At 50.7% G+C, this 15,914-nt stretch overlaps 1 protein-coding gene across 5 annotated transcripts in view; it reads right to left on the bottom strand.

The window, feature by feature from the left end:
- LOC115549316 (discoidin domain-containing receptor 2) overlaps positions 1 to 15,914 on the bottom strand; it is a 28,208-nt gene that overhangs the window by 2,215 nt on the left and 10,079 nt on the right. For 3 of the 5 annotated variants that reach the window (XM_030364460.1, XM_030364458.1, XM_030364461.1), the window contains 11 exons: positions 15,773 to 15,914; positions 15,389 to 15,491; positions 11,961 to 12,144; positions 9,226 to 9,466; positions 8,351 to 8,404; positions 7,784 to 7,920; positions 4,709 to 4,976; positions 4,048 to 4,322; positions 3,421 to 3,569; positions 1,002 to 1,217; positions 155 to 389 (listed from right to left, as the gene is read on the bottom strand). The exon at positions 15,773 to 15,914 is cut by the window's right edge and continues 6 nt beyond it. In XM_030364460.1, coding sequence (XP_030220320.1) covers positions 155 to 389; positions 1,002 to 1,217; positions 3,421 to 3,569; positions 4,048 to 4,322; positions 4,709 to 4,976; positions 7,784 to 7,920; positions 8,351 to 8,404; positions 9,226 to 9,466; positions 11,961 to 12,144; positions 15,389 to 15,491; positions 15,773 to 15,914 — 2,004 coding nt within the window. Of the gene's footprint in view, positions 1 to 154; positions 956 to 1,001; positions 1,218 to 3,420; positions 3,570 to 4,047; positions 4,323 to 4,708; positions 4,977 to 7,783; positions 7,921 to 8,350; positions 8,405 to 9,225; positions 9,467 to 11,960; positions 12,145 to 15,388; positions 15,492 to 15,772 lie in introns of those variants that run through there. The other 2 variants (XM_030364462.1, XM_030364463.1) reach the window with 2 other exon arrangements.

Genomic DNA, 15,914 nt, shown 5'->3' with positions numbered 1-15,914 from the left:
CCAGTAGGATGCTCTCCCAGTAAAGCCCTCCCAGTGCGTCCCAGTGCCCCACCAGCAGGATGCTCTCCCAGTAAAGCCCTCCCAGTGCGTCCCAGTGCCCCACCAGTAGGATGCTCTCCCAGTAAAGCCCTCCCAGTGCGTCCCAGTGCCCCACCAGCAGGATGCTCTCCCAGGCCATCCAGCGGATGGGCAGCACTGCGCGCCCCTGGATGCGGTAGTAGTCTCCTCGGTACAGGTTGCGGCTCATCCCGAAGTCGGCGATCTTGATGGTGCAGCTGGCCCCCACCAGGCAGTTCCGCGTGGCCAGGTCTCTGTGCACGAAGTTCAGGGAGGACAGGTAGCGCATGCCCGCGGCGACCTGCAGCACCATGCTCATCAGCTGAGCGTAGCTGGAGAGAGGGGGGGCATCAGGGGCGGCTCCATCATGGACAAGTCCTGATCACGTTACCTTATTTTTTATTCTGGTCTATAATGAAATCATCATTAATCAAACCATTTTTTATTGTTTGAAAACATGAGGCATTTTTCCCCAATTTCTCTCCGAAAATAATGTACAACTATGTACCCAGCTGTTCTGAAATTTCTATAAGACGTTTAATGAATAAAATAAACTTGATTATATTCGCTTTTTGAACGTTAGACACAAATCGAAATCGCGATCAAATTTCGATTAATTGCAGAGCCCTATGGACACATGGTTTATAAGCAGCAGCACTCGGGCCTACCTGATGTTGGGACACATGGTTTATAAGCAGCAGCACTCGGGCCTACCTGATGTTGGGACACATGGTTTATAAGCAGCAGCACTCGGGCCTACCTGATGTTGGGACACATGGTTTATAAGCAGCAGCACTCGGGCCTACCTGATGTTGGGACACATGGTTTATAAGCAGCAGCACTCGGGCCTACCTGATGTTGGGACACATGGTTTATAAGCAGCAGCACTCGGGCCTACCTGATGTTGGGACACATGGTTTATAAGCAGCAGCACTCGGGCCTACCTGACCACGCTGCCCAGTGGCTCTCCCTGCCCCTCCGCCCCCCGGGACGGCCCCTGCCCCAGCTGCAGGGTGTGGAGGTACTGGTTGAGGTCCCCGTTCTCCATGTACTCGGTGATCATGCACAGGGGGTCCGAGTCCACGCACACGGCCAGCAGGCGCACGATGTTGGGGTCCCGCAGGCGCGACAGGATGCGGATCTCCTTCAGGAAGTCGTTCCTGGAACACAGTCACTTAATGACGCGTGATTGGTTCATTGGTTTGTTCATTGCGCCGTCATTGGTTTATTGGTCGGGGGGGCTAAGTGGTGAGCTAAGTGGCTCAATGGTTTCTGGACGTGAGCCAGTCCTTAGGAACCGTTACCGTGACAACGGACCATCGAATTGAACAGATGGGAACAGAGGAGAGGACATTACGGAGAAGATGGTCTCGTCTCAATGAGGGGACACAGTTATAAACTAGATCAAAACTATCACACCATCATCTAAGAGTTATAAACTAGATCAAAACTATCACACCATCATCTAAGAGTTATAAACTAGATCAAAACTAGAACACCATCATCTAAGAGTTATAAACTAGATCAAAACTATCACACCATCATCTAAGAGTTATAAACTAGATCAAAACTATCACACCATCATCTAAGAGTTATAAACTAGATCAAAACTAGAACACCATCATCTAAGAGTTATAAACTAGATCAAAACTATCACACCATCATCTAAGAGTTATAAACTAGATCAAAACTATCACACCATCATCTAAGAGTTATAAACTAGATCAAAACTATCACACCATCATCTAAGAGTTATAAACTAGATCAAAACTATCACACCATCATCTAAGAGTTATAAACTAGATCAAAACTATCACACCATCATCTAAGAGTTATAAACTAGATCAAAACTAGAACACCATCATCTAAGAGTTATAAACTAGATCAAAACTATCACACCATCATCTAAGAGTTATAAACTAGATCAAAACTATCACACCATCATCTAAGAGTTATAAACTAGATCAAAACTAGAACACCATCATCTAAGAGTTATAAACTAGATCAAAACTATCACACCATCATCTAAGAGTTATAAACTAGATCAAAACTATCACACCATCATCTAAGAGTTATAAACTAGATCAAAACTATCACACCATCATCTAAGAGTTATAAACTAGATCAAAACTATCACACCATCATCTAAGAGTTATAAACTAGATCAAAACTATCACACCATCATCTAAGAGTTATAAACTAGATCAAAACTAGAACACCATCATCTAAGAGTTATAAACTAGATCAAAACTATCACACCATCATCTAAGAGTTATAAACTAGATCAAAACTATCACACCATCATCTAAGAGTTATAAACTAGATCAAAACTATCACACCATCATCTAAGAGTTATAAACTAGATCAAAACTATCACACCATCATCTAAGAGTTATAAACTAGATCAAAACTATCACACCATCATCTAAGAGTTATAAACTAGATCAAAACTATCACACCATCATCTAAGAGTTATAAACTAGATCAAAACTATCACACCATCATCTAAGAGTTATAAACTAGATCAAAACTAGAACACCATCATCTAAGAGTTATAAACTAGATCAAAACTATCACACCATCATCTAAGAGTTATAAACTAGATCAAAACTATCACACCATCATCTAAGAGTTATAAACTAGATCAAAACTATCACACCATCATCTAAGAGTTATAAACTAGATCAAAACTAGAACACCATCATCTAAGAGTTATAAACTAGATCAAAACTATCACACCATCATCTAAGAGTTATAAACTAGATCAAAACTAGAACACCATCATCTAAGAGTTATAAACTAGATCAAAACTAGAACACCATCAACTAAGAGTTATAAACTAGATCAAAACTATCACACCATCATCTAAGAGTTATAAACTAGATCAAAACTATCACACCATCATCTAAGAGTTATAAACTAGATCAAAACTATCACACCATCATCTAAGAGTTATAAACTAGATCAAAACTATCACACCATCATCTAAGAGTTATAAACTAGATCAAAACTAGAACACCATCATCTAAGAGTTATAAACTAGATCAAAACTAGAACACCATCAACTAAGAGTTTACACATGAAACACCGCTGATAGGAAGCTATGGGAGACAGGAAGCTATGGGAGACAGGAAGCTATGGGAGACAGGAAGCTATGGGAGACAGGAAGCTATGGGAGACAGGAAGCTATGGGAGATGGGGAGCGATGGGAGACGGAGGGAGGACGTGCAGCCCGGGTGGCTGCCATCAGGACTGGGCCTTAATGGTCTGGCTCTACGGGGCCCACCCAGGCCTCGTCATGGGGAGGGCACTGTGCAGCATGAGGCTGTAGCGTCATGCAGAGCTGCTGAACTGCGTGTGCACCTGGCGTTCTTGTTTGCGTCCTCACGCAGCGTCTTCACCGCCACCAGCAGAGGGCCCCCCCCGTGGCTCCAACCCCCCCCGTGGCTCCGCCCCTCGGACGCGTCCTCGTCCAGGAAGTCCTGCATCCCCTCCGCCTCGCACAGGTGCACCTGTTTCAAAATAAAAGCCCCCATTCTCTGAGCCAGCGTTCGACCCATCATTTCTTCTCATCAGTGGGGGCTCTTAACACAACCCTCAGGTCTTACCTCACCTGGTCCTCCCCCAGCGATCATCACGGGGGGGGGGGGGTCAGGCCTAACCTCACCTGGTCCTCCCCCAGCTATCATCACGGGGGGGGGGGGTCAGGCCTTACCTCACCTGGCCCTCCCCCAGCTATCATCACGGGGGGGGGGGGGGGGGGTCAGGCCTAACCTCACCTGGCCCTCCCCCAGCTATCATCACGGGGGGGGGGGGGGTCAGGCCTAACCTCACCTGGCCCTCCCCCAGCTATCATCACGGGGGGGGGGGGGGGGTCAGGCCTTACCTCACCTGGCCCTCCCCCAGCTATCATCACGGGGGGGGGGGGGGGTCAGGCCTAACCTCACCTGGCCCTCCCCCAGCTATCATCACGGGGGGGGGGGGTCTTACCTCTCCGAACTGGCCCTCCCCCAGCTTCTCCCTGAAGGAGAGGCGGTCCCGGGGGAACTCCTTGACGGCCGGGGGGCCGGCGGCCAGCGAGGAGGCGCCGGGGGGGCCGTCCAGCAGGCTGATGATGTCGGCCTCGGCGTAGTGGGGGCCCCCATCAGGGCCCCCGGCGTAGTGGGGGCCCCCGTCAGGGCCCCCGGCGTAGTGGGGGCCCCCGTCAGGGCCCCCGGCCGGCTGCAGCAGCAGCCTGGAGCTCGCCACTGGGGGGGGGGGGGCATCTGTAATGTCAGATATATCGTCACACGCACACGCACAGTACACGCACAGTACACGCACAGTACACGTCATTCACAACACTGTCACCAGCTCAGCCACATGTCTGTCGGTCTGTCTTTAGACACGCACACGCACACACACACACACGCACAACATATATACTACACTACACTTACACATACATACATATATATTCAAAAAACATAGACACAAGCAGACACACGCACACACAGACGGACACACATCTGCAATTTGCGTCATATTCCATCTCAGGGTGCCTCAATCAAGGACTCCTCTCAGCGCACACTCATATACAAACACACAAACACACAAACACACAAACACACACGCCAGCCCCGTCGCCACGGTAACGCCCCTAGGCCCCCACCGAGGTCGTCGGCCGACTGGGCGAACTCGGGCAGCTTGCGGATGAGGCGTGAGGGCTCTTGGTAGTCCGCGCTCAGCGGGAAGATCCGCTCGTAGGTGGAGCTGCCGCCGGAGTCCCCGCCCCCCCCCTGCCCCTCCTCCACCTCGCTGGAGGAGGAGGAGGAGGAAGTGGAGGTGGTGGAGGAGGAGGAGGAGCGCAGGAAGGAGAAGGCCTGCGTCTGCACGGCCAGACGCGCCGTCAGCTCGTCGTCTAGCATGCGCCGCGACGCCTGCGGGGAACAACAAGCTATCAACAGGACAGCATCAGAGCCCGTAGCGTGAGCGGCTATCAACAGGATAACATGAGAGCCCGTAGCGTTAGCGGCTATCAACAGGATAGCATCAGAGCCCGTAGCGTTAGCGGCAATCAACAGGATAGCATCAGAGCCCGTAGTGTGAGTGGCTATCAACAGGATAACATGAGAGCCCGTAGCGTTAGCGGCTATCAACAGGACTGCATCAGAGCCCGTAGCGTTAGCGGCTATCAACAGGATAACATGAGAGCCCGTAGCGTTAGCGGCTATCAACAGGACAGCATCAGAGCCCGTAGCGTTAGCGGCTATCAACAGGATAGCATCAGAGCCCGTAGCGTGAGTGGCTATCAACAGGATAGCATCAGAGCCCGTAGCGTGAGCGGCTATCAACAGGATAACATGAGAGCCCGTAGCATTAGCGGCTATCAACAGGATAGCATCAGAGCCTGTAGCGTTAGCGGCTATCAACAGGATAGCATCAGAGCCCGTAGCGTGAGTGGCTATCAACAGGATAACATGAGAGCCCGTAGCGTTAGCGGCTATCAACAGGACAGCATCAGAGCCCGTAGCGTTAGCGGCTATCAACAGGATAACATGAGAGCCCGTAGCGTTAGCGGCTATCAACAGGACAGCATCAGAGCCTGTAGCGTTAGCGGCTATCAACAGGATAGCATCAGAGCCCGTAGCGTGAGTGGCTATCAACAGGATAGCATCAGAGCCCGTAGCGTTAGCGGCTATCAACAGGATAGCATCAGAGCCCGTAGCGTTAGCGGCTATCAACAGGATAGCATCAGAGCCCGTAGCGTTAGCGGCTATCAACAGGACAACATCAGGGCCCGTAGCGTTAGCGGCTATCAACAGGACAGCATCAGAGCCTGTAGCGCTAGCGGCTATCAACAGGGTAGCATCAGAGCCCGTAGCGTTAGCGGCTATCAACAGGATAGCATCAGAGCCCGTAGCGTTAGTGGCTATCAACAGGATAGCATCAGAGCCCGTAGCGTTAGCGGCTATCAACAGGATAGCATCAGAGCCCGTAGCGTTAGCGGCTATCAACAGGATAGCATGTTAGCGGCTATCAACAGGATAGCATCAGAGCCCGTAGCGTTAGCGGCTATCAACAGGATAGCATGTTAGCGGCTATCAACAGGATAGCATCAGAGCCCGTAGCATTAGCGGCTATCAACAGGATAATATGAGAGCCCGTAGCGTTAGCGGCTATCAACAGGACAGCATCAGAGCCCGTAGCGTTAGCGGCTATCAACAGGATAGCATCAGAGCCCGTAGCGTGAGTGGCTATCAACAGGAAAGCATCAGAGCCCGTAGCGTGAGCGGCTATCAACAGGATAACATGAGAGCCCGTAGCGTTAGCGGCTATCAACAGGATAGCATCAGAGCCCGTAGTGTTAGCGGCTATCAACAGGATAGCATCAGAGCCCGTAGCGTGAGTGGCTATCAACAGGATAACATGAGAGCCCGTAGCGTTAGCGGCTATCAACAAGACAGCATCAGAGCCCGTAGCGTTAGCGGCTATCAACAGGATAACATGAGAGCCCGTAGCGTTAGCGGCTATCAACAGGACAGCATCAGAGCCCGTAGCGTTAGCGGCTATCAACAGGATAGCATCAGAGCCCGTAGCGTGAGTGGCTATGAACAGGATAGCATCAGAGCCCGTAGCGTTAGCGGCTATCAACAGGATAGCATCAGAGCCCGTAGCGTTAGCGGCTATCAACAGGATAGCATCAGAGCCCGTAGCGTTAGCGGCTATCAACAGGACAACATCAGAGCCCGTAGCGTTAGCGGCTATCAACAGGACAGCATCAGAGCCTGTAGCGTTAGCGGCTATCAACAGGATAGCATCAGAGCCCGTAGCGTTAGCGGCTATCAACAGGATAGCATCAGAGCCCGTAGCGTTAGTGGCTATCAACAGGATAGCATCAGAGCCCGTAGCGTTAGCGGCTATCAACAGGATAGCATCAGAGCCCGTAGCGTTAGCGGCTATCAACAGGATAGCATCAGAGCCCGTAGCGTTAGCGGCTATCAACAGGATAGCATCAGAGCCCGTAGCGTTAGCGGCTATCAACAGGACAACATCAGAGCCCGTAGCGTTAGCGGCTATCAACAGGACAGCATCAGAGCCTGTAGCGTTAGCGGCTATCAACAGGATAGCATCAGAGCCCGTAGCGTTAGCGGCTATCAACAGGATAGCATCAGAGCCCGTAGCCTCAGAGGCTATCAACAGGATTGCATCAGAGCCTGTAGCGTTAGCGGCTATCAACAGGATAGCATCAGAGCCCGTAGCGTTAGCGGCTATCAACAGGACAGCATCAGAGCCTGTAGCGTTAGCGGCTATCAACAGGATAGCATCAGAGCCTGTAGCGTTAGCGGCTATCAACAGGATAGCATCAGAGCCCGTAGCGTTGTCTCGTGACCCTACGGACCCCTACGGGTTTCAATCCGTCTGTGCATGGCGCCTTCTCAACGAGCAGGTGCACCTGTGGCCAGAGGGGGGCGCCAATATGCCATTTCCCCACACGATGTTATGATACATCATAGAAAACCACTTCTCAGCGCATGTTTTTTGTTTTTTTAACTGCTCGTGCGACCCCCACGTGCCATGACAGAATGGCGCCCCGGGGGTTCGCCCGTGCCTAGAACCGCCCCTGGACATCATAACCAGCACTGATGCAATGAGTGCTCCAGGAAGTGAGCCACAATACAGAGAAGATAAGATAGTAGCCTACTTTATTGATCCCAGACAGGAGATACCTATGAAAGTATAATACCTTTTCAAGCAACTTCTGCCACACCTGTTTCCACAGAATGATGACGATGATGGCTGACAGTATGGCGATGATGGCCACCAGGCAGCCAATCAGGATCCGTGTGTTACTGTCGTCTACTTTGTGGGTGGGGTCTTCTCCTAATTAATCACACATGAACACGGAATTCAACAGTAATGTAAATAATCAAAATTGCTGGCTAAGATGTTGCCCCCCCTTAGTGTGACGTCATCTACACATTTATCGATTTCCATGAAAGCAAAAGTAGTTTTAAACGCCGCCAGCAGGGGGCTATGTTTACCCATAAAACTAGTTGAGTTTGGCTAACGGTTATCTTCCAGAAGTGCTTAACAGTGACACTTGTAAACACCGTTCATATTATCATATAAGTGTTGCATAATGTACATCACCGGTAAACATACTAAGCATCCAGGCATCCAACATATTAATGTCCAGACACTCTACGCCAGCTGGACATTTTGCTCTATATATATTTTAGTATTATGCTTCTCTGTTTCGTGATCTACGGTCCTATCCCGTTCCCTTCTAAATGAAGCTGTTTCTGTTGACCTGGAAGTGCATTTGTTGGGTGTCCACGCAGAGAAGTGTTGTACACTGCGGAGCCTGCGAGAGACAAGAGGAAGGAAGAAAGAGGTTAAACGGGGAGAGTTGGTATTCAGTTGGCCCTTTCACATCACGGCTAATCAAGTAATTCACAACACGCAGGTACATCATTTCGAATTTTCGGATTTCGGATAAGCTATTTCAAATTAGATTTAAGTGTTCTCATAAACTGTTGGTGTTCAATAACAATAACAAATACATCATTTAGTATTTTGTTTACGCAGAGAAAACATCTGACCTCGTAAAAAGGTCAGATGTTCTCTCTCTCTCTCTCTCTCTCTCTCTCTCTCTCTCTCTCTCTCTCTCTCTCTCTCTCTCTCTCTCTCTCTCTCTCTCTCTCCTCCCTCCCTCCTGTCTCTCTCTCCTCCCTCCCTCCTCCCTCCCTCCCTCCTCTCTCTCTCCTCCCTCCCTCCCTCCCTCCTCTCTCTCTCCTCCCTCCCTCCTGTCTCTCTCTCCTCCCTCCCCCCCTCCCTCCCTCTCTCCTCCCTCCCTCCTCCCTCCCTCCCTCCTGTCTCTCCCTCCTCCCTCCCTCCCTCCTGTCTCTCTCTCCTCCCTCCCTCCTGTCTCTCTCTCCTCCCTCCCTCCTGTCTCTCTCCTCCCCCCCTCCCTCCCTCCCTCCTGTCTCTCTCTCCTCCCTCCCTCCGTCCTGTCTCTCTCTCCTCCCTCCCTCCTGTCTCTCTCTCCTCCCTCCCCCCCTCCCTCCCTCCCTCCTGTCTCTCTCTCCTCCCTCCCTCCCTCCTGTCTCTCTCTCCTCCCTCCCTCCTGTCTCTCTCTCCTCCCTCCCCCCCTCCCTCCCTCCCTCCTGTCTCCCCCCCCCTCACCGGACTGGAAGGCCACCTCGCTGATCAGCATCCAGAGGTCTCCAAAGTGGAGGCGGCACCTGATGGAGCTGGCGGTGCGCTCCCCCAGGGGCACGGTGACGAAGCGCGCCCCCTGGCTGACGCGGTCGGCGGGGGGCAGGAACACCACCGGGTCGCCCTCCCACTCCGCCTCCGACCTGAAGAAGCAGCTGGCCTGCCGGAAGAGACGCACCCCCCGGCTGAACATGTTGCTGCAGTGGACCTGCGTCGCCGTGGCAACGGATGAGACGGGGCCAGGAGTCACCATGGATACAGAGAGAGACAACAAGGAGACAAACCAGGGGTCACCATGGATACAGAGAGAGACAACAAGGAGACAAACCAGGAGTCACCATGGATACAGAGAGAGAGACAACAAGGAGACAAACCAGAGGTCACCATGGATACAGAGAGAGACAACAAGGAGACAAACTAGGAGTCACCATGGATACAGAGAGAGAGACAACAAGGAGACAAACCAGAGGTCACCATGGATACAGAGAGAGACAACAAGGAGACAAACTAGGAGTCACCATGGATACAGAGAGAGAGACAACAAGGAGACAAACCAGAGGTCACCATGGATACAGAGAGACAATAAGGGGACAAACCAGATATCACCATGGATACAGAGAGAGACAACAAGGAGACAAACCAGGAATCACCATGGATACAGAGAGAGACAACATGGAGACAAACCAGGGGTCACCATGGATACAGAGAGAAACAACAAGGAGACAAACCAAGGGTCACCATGGATACAGAGAGAGTCAACAAGGGGACAGAGTGGGGAGTCCTAGTGATTTAAGTCAATGTGAATTTATCAAACAATTAACTAAATAAATAAATAAACACCTAAACCCACAGACATTGAAATAAGCGGTCAGGGTGAACATATAAAACACACAGATACAGAAATAACACGACAAATACAGAGACCTGCAACCCTAGCAGGAAGTCACAGCGAGTACAGAAGAAATAGACCAACGCATAAACGACCAACAGCAGAGCAGTCACGGTGAACACAGACCGCGCCCGGACCTGAGAGGCCATAGAAACAGCAGAGATCAGCACTAACAGAGGACCATGAACCCACCGTCCCGCGGGGTGTACAGAGCCCAGACTAGCACTAACAGAGGACCATGAACCCACCGTCCCCGCGTGGTGTACAGAGACTAGCACTAACAGAGGACCATGAACCCACCGTCCCGCGGGGTGTACAGAGACTAGCACTAACAGAGGACCATGAACCCACCGTCCCGCGGGGTGTACAGAGCCCAGACTAGCACTAACAGAGGACCATGAACCCACCGTCCCGCGGGGTGTACAGAGACTAGCACTAACAGAGGACCATGAACCCACCGTCCCGCGGGGTGTACAGAGCCCAGACTAGCACTAACAGAGGACCATGAACCCACCGTCCCGCGGGGTGTACAGAGCCCAGACTAGCACTAACAGAGGACCATGAACCCACCGTCCCGCGGGGTGTACAGAGCCCAGACTAGCACTAACAGAGGACCATGAACCCACCGTCCCGCGGGGTGTACAGAGCCCAGACTAGCACTAACAGAGGACCATGAACCCACCGTCCCGCGGGGTGTACAGAGCCCAGCCTGGCTGCTGCTGGGAGCCGTGCTCTACTTCACCCTTGGAGGGGCTCCAACAGTCATCTCTTTGCTGTAATGCTTCTCACTTTGAGCGGATCACTCGGGCTAAAAGCATCCGCTTGATCAACAGCTGCCAATGGAAGACGGACAAGGAACGTGGGAGAAGAAGTGAAGTTGAGCAGGCGTCGCCTGGCCACGCAGCGCCTGCACCCCCGTGTTCCTCGGCACTACGTCTCGTGTGCAGAGGAACAACGCCTCGTCCACTTCCCGGTGGATCTCACCTCGTTCGACCACCACCACCACCACCACCACCACCACCACCTCCACCACCCCCACCACCACCACCACCACCTCCACCTCCACCACCACCACCACCTACACCATCACCACAACCACCGCCACCACCACCGCCACCACCTCCACCACCACCACCACCACCTCCACCACCACCACCACCACCACCCACTCCACCACCACCACCGACTCCACCACCACCTCCACCACCTCCACCACCACCTCCACCACCTCCACCACCACCACCACCACCACCACCTCCACCACCACCTCCACCACCACCACCTCCACCACCACCACCACCACCACCACCTCTTAAACTACGATCTCAAACTGGAAATGTTGCATCTCTAACACTCTAACTTATGGGTCAGAGGTTCTTAAAGGTGACATATTATACCACCAGGTGTGAGTGTGATTAGCCGCTACAAGCCGTTTTGCAAATCTGCCTCTTCTGACATCACAAGTGGGCGTGTCCACCTAGATGTGTGCTGATAGATCAGTCTACCAGCCTACCCAGCGGACTGTAGGAAATGTTGCTCATCTAGCCGTCATACATCAAGGAGGACACGCCTCCTTGTGATGTCAGAAGAGGCAGATTGTCAAAACGGCTTGTAGCGGCTAATCACACTCCCACCTGGTGGTACAATATATCACCTTTAACCTACGATCCCAAACTTGAACCATGCGATCCAGCAATTCAGCAACAATCGCAGTGTGTGAGACGCGTTTTCTACGGTCCGGTCCCACGGACACGGCGACATGTTCTTTTTCGGGTCCCTAGGGGCAAAAACGAGGTGCAGCAAGCCCCCTGACCTTCATGGAGGTGAAGGTCCTGACGTGGTCGAAGTCGAACACAATCTCCACGTAGCCGCGGGGGAAGCTCCGGTTGGTCCAGCCCACGTAGTCGTAGCCGGGCCACACGCCGTAGATGGGGCTGTGGAGGAAGTCGTCCAGGCCCCAGGCCCCGTCGGTGAGGAGTCCGAGGCCCTTGGTGGGTCTGGGGGGGGGGGGGGGGGGGGGGGGGGGCTGGCTTACTGATATAGAACATGGGCTGATGGTCCTTTTCCTTTTCTGCCTGGGTAACAGGGAGGAAGGTCCCGTGGAAAGGTGTTGCTAGCTAGCGTGTTGCTAGGTGCTAATACACTTTAAACATGCTAACTAGCGTGTTGCTAGGTGCTCATACACCTAAACATGCTAACTAGCGTGTTGCTAGGTGCTAATACACTTTAAACATGCTATCTAGCATGTTGCTAGGTGCTAATACACTTTAAACATGCTAACTAGCGTGTTGCTAGGTGTTAATACACTTTAAACATGCTAACTAGCGCGTTGCTAGGTGCTAATACACTTTAAACATGGTAACTAGTGTTGGTAGGTCCTAATACACTTTAAACATGCTAACTAGCGTCTTGCTTGGTGCTAATACACTTTAAACATGCTAACTAGTGTGTTGCTAGGTGCTAATACACTTTAAACATGCTAACTAGCGTGTTGCTAGGTGCTAATACAAATGCATCTGGTTCGTCCAATGAAATTGTCATGTCCATGTCAAATAAAAATAAAAATAAATGAATAAAGGTACAAATATATAGCCTGGCTCCGCCCGCCAGAGTACTTCCGCTCAATTTGAATTTCCCTTCAGTACTCGGTCTTGGTCTGTGGTATGTTACAGGGTTCTCTCCGTCTTAATTTTTTTCTGCGTCCAATCAGCGATCTTTCTATCTTTCTTATCTTATCTTATCTTCTTATCTTATTACGGTGCATATGTATCTGTATATAGAGTATCTTTATTTATTTATTTTTATTTTTTATTTGCTCTTATCTTTTTCAGTACTTATTATTCAATACTCGCATTATTGTTTATTGTTTCTTTGTTAAGATCGTGCGCAACGAATACGAATACCAAGACAAATTCCTAATATGTGTAAATGTATTTGGCAATATCGGGATCCCCCCGTCAGAGCTGGTCAATGTGGCCCGGGAAAGGGAAGTCTGGGGCCCCCTGCTTGGGCTGCTCCCCCCGCAACCCGACCCCGGATAAGCGGATGACGATGAGGATGAGGATGAGGTATTTGGCAATAAACCTTTTCTGATTCTGATTCTGATTCTGGCTGAGATCAATGACGTTAAAGTCAGCTCTCGTTGACGGACATCTTCAAGCACGGTGTTTGGTTTGTTTACAGCCTGCGCGCAAAGTGATTCCCGGTCAATCGTAGCGATTGGTTATGGCAGATCCTGAGTGGCACTGGGCAGATCCAATAGTTTTAAACTTCAACAGACACAACTTTAACGTTTGTCAATTGAGTAGGACCAGGGCCCCGTTTCCCGATATCGATGGTTCGAAAGATCCACCTTTCGAACCATCGATAAATTCTTTGGAGCGTTTCCCGAAACTCCTCTTAACTTGAACGCGCATTCGCTGCACTCAAGACGAACGTAGGATTGTACCTGTCCACTGACATGGTGCTGAAACGGGCTATGACGCAGGGGGAGACGCAGGAATGTCGGAGGAAAATGGGGTTAAAAAGGGTTAAAATATCTCCCCATCAAGGCCAACCGCAGAGTAGCCTACGAAAAGAATAGATGGCAATAATATGAATGCTAAAGATATTAAAACACAATTGATTAAGCCTAGGCCGACATATATATCAGTCCTAATCCTGAGCGCACGATCGGGAGGTGGAAGTTGCGCTTTAGATGCCTTCACAAGTCCAGCGGAGGGCTCCAGTTTTCGCCGGCCAAGTCATGCGCTGTGATATGTGTGACAGCTATGTTGCACAACATTGCAGCTAAGGCTGGGGTAGCTTTGGTTGAACCGGAGGACATTGAGGACGATGACGACGAGGAAGATCGGTGTGAGGACGGCCTCCCTCATAACTACGCGGCTGGTTTTCATGCACGTCGTTTTAACCCCCTCCACCCTCCCACATGTCACTAAACATTCCCGTCAACGTGACCAATCCCCACCATATCCCAGCCTTTTGCCTGCTCCTTTGCATTTTTTTTTATATTTTTATAATTAATAATTTATTTATTTTTTTATTTTACATTATTACATTACATTATTTTAGGCTACGTTTTATGAGTAGCCTTTGTCAGTCTGCACAAATCCCCCCCACTTTCTCTCACACATTTTAAGTGCCCTGCCTGCTCAAACATTTCCTGGACTGTCTCTCAAATTAAGAACATAATGGCCCACATTAGACTCAGACGCACGTGATACACCATTACCAATGTGTTATAATAAAACGCATCCAATACTAGGAATGTCCGCTGGCTACGCCACTGAGGCTATAGTAGGCTAACGAGGCTCTTAGCGTCCTACGAGTACCCTGGAGCACTCGTTGGCTACTCGTGACTCGTGAGCGTTTTTAAGAGGTTCGTTACCAAAGATGCTTTCGGGAAACGGTGTGAAAACTGTACGATGCTCGTACGACCCACTCTGCGATCCACTTAGGCTAAAGATGCTTTCGGGAAACGGGGCCCAGACTCTCTGTGCAAATGAAGTGAAGTACGAGAGTCTGGTAGAACCAGGCTGGGTTTCGCCTTGTTCCTGTTTTGTTTCTGAGATATTCAACCGATGAAGACTCATTTGAGCCAGTGGATGAAGCCTTGGGAAGTCTGAACACTGTAGAAATGTATTTCTCCAGTGTCCAGTCTACACAGCGTTGTTTTAAACCTTTACAGACTCTTTTACAGTTTGCTACCGCTGGCCAAGTTTGTGTTGGCCGGTTACACACTTCCAGATAACAAATATATATTACATGGGGGGGGGGGGGGGGGGGGGGTCAAACCCAACGCTAACCCCCAGACTATCCTCAGTTGAACCATGATGGCAGGCCGTCTAGGCAGGGGAGGAATCAGACCGACTACCGTGGCAGTACTGTTGCAAGGCATCAACAAGGGAGCTAGACAGAACCATGCATTTAATGTATATTACACTTATGCATGAAATGTATTTCATATTTCATATTTAAGATATTAATTTAATATATATTAGCATTGTAATGGTGCTTTTGTGAGGTGTCTGTGGTTTTCATACTGCAGGTATAAAGCATGCTGATCCAATCCATGACATTCTCCCAGACCCACACACACACACACACACACACACACACACACACACACACACACACACACACACACACACACACACACACACACACACACACACACACAGACTGCCCCCCCCTGAGAGGGGGTCGGTGTGCGTGGGCGTGTGATGTCAGCTGAGAGCAGACCTGTCTGCGGCGACGCCGTCGTACACAGAGTCGTTGAGGAAGACGTCCAGCCCGCGGTAGATCATCTGGTGGCCTTCGGGGGCGCTGTAGCCCATCAGGCCATCTGGACAGAACAACACAGAGCAAGAGACATAACAGCTTCTGGAGCTGCTGTGAGGACGACCTGTCGGCAGCAGGTGTTCATATGCTATACATATGTTATGTGCTTAATGGAGTCATTACCCATACTGCACCTGCACCTATCACAAAACACACACACACACACACACACACACACACACACACACACACACACACACACACACACACACACACACACACACACACACACACACACACACACACACACACACACACACGCACACACCCACACCCAGGACTGACCGAGCCACTGGCAGCCGTAGAGCTCCACCCTCATGCAGACGATCATGGAGTGGTCGGTGACAGGCATGAAGCGCACGTAGCGCGCGATGATGGGCGGCTCCAGGTCCTTCAGAACCGCCTCGTACGGGTTCCTGTTGCCCTC

Source organism: Gadus morhua, chromosome 8 (genome assembly GCF_902167405.1).
Source record: "Gadus morhua chromosome 8, gadMor3.0, whole genome shotgun sequence".
NCBI lineage: Eukaryota > Metazoa > Chordata > Actinopteri > Gadiformes > Gadidae > Gadus > Gadus morhua.
The sequence above is the reverse complement of the archived record's forward strand: the minus strand, read 5'-3'. Positions and strand labels throughout refer to the sequence as shown.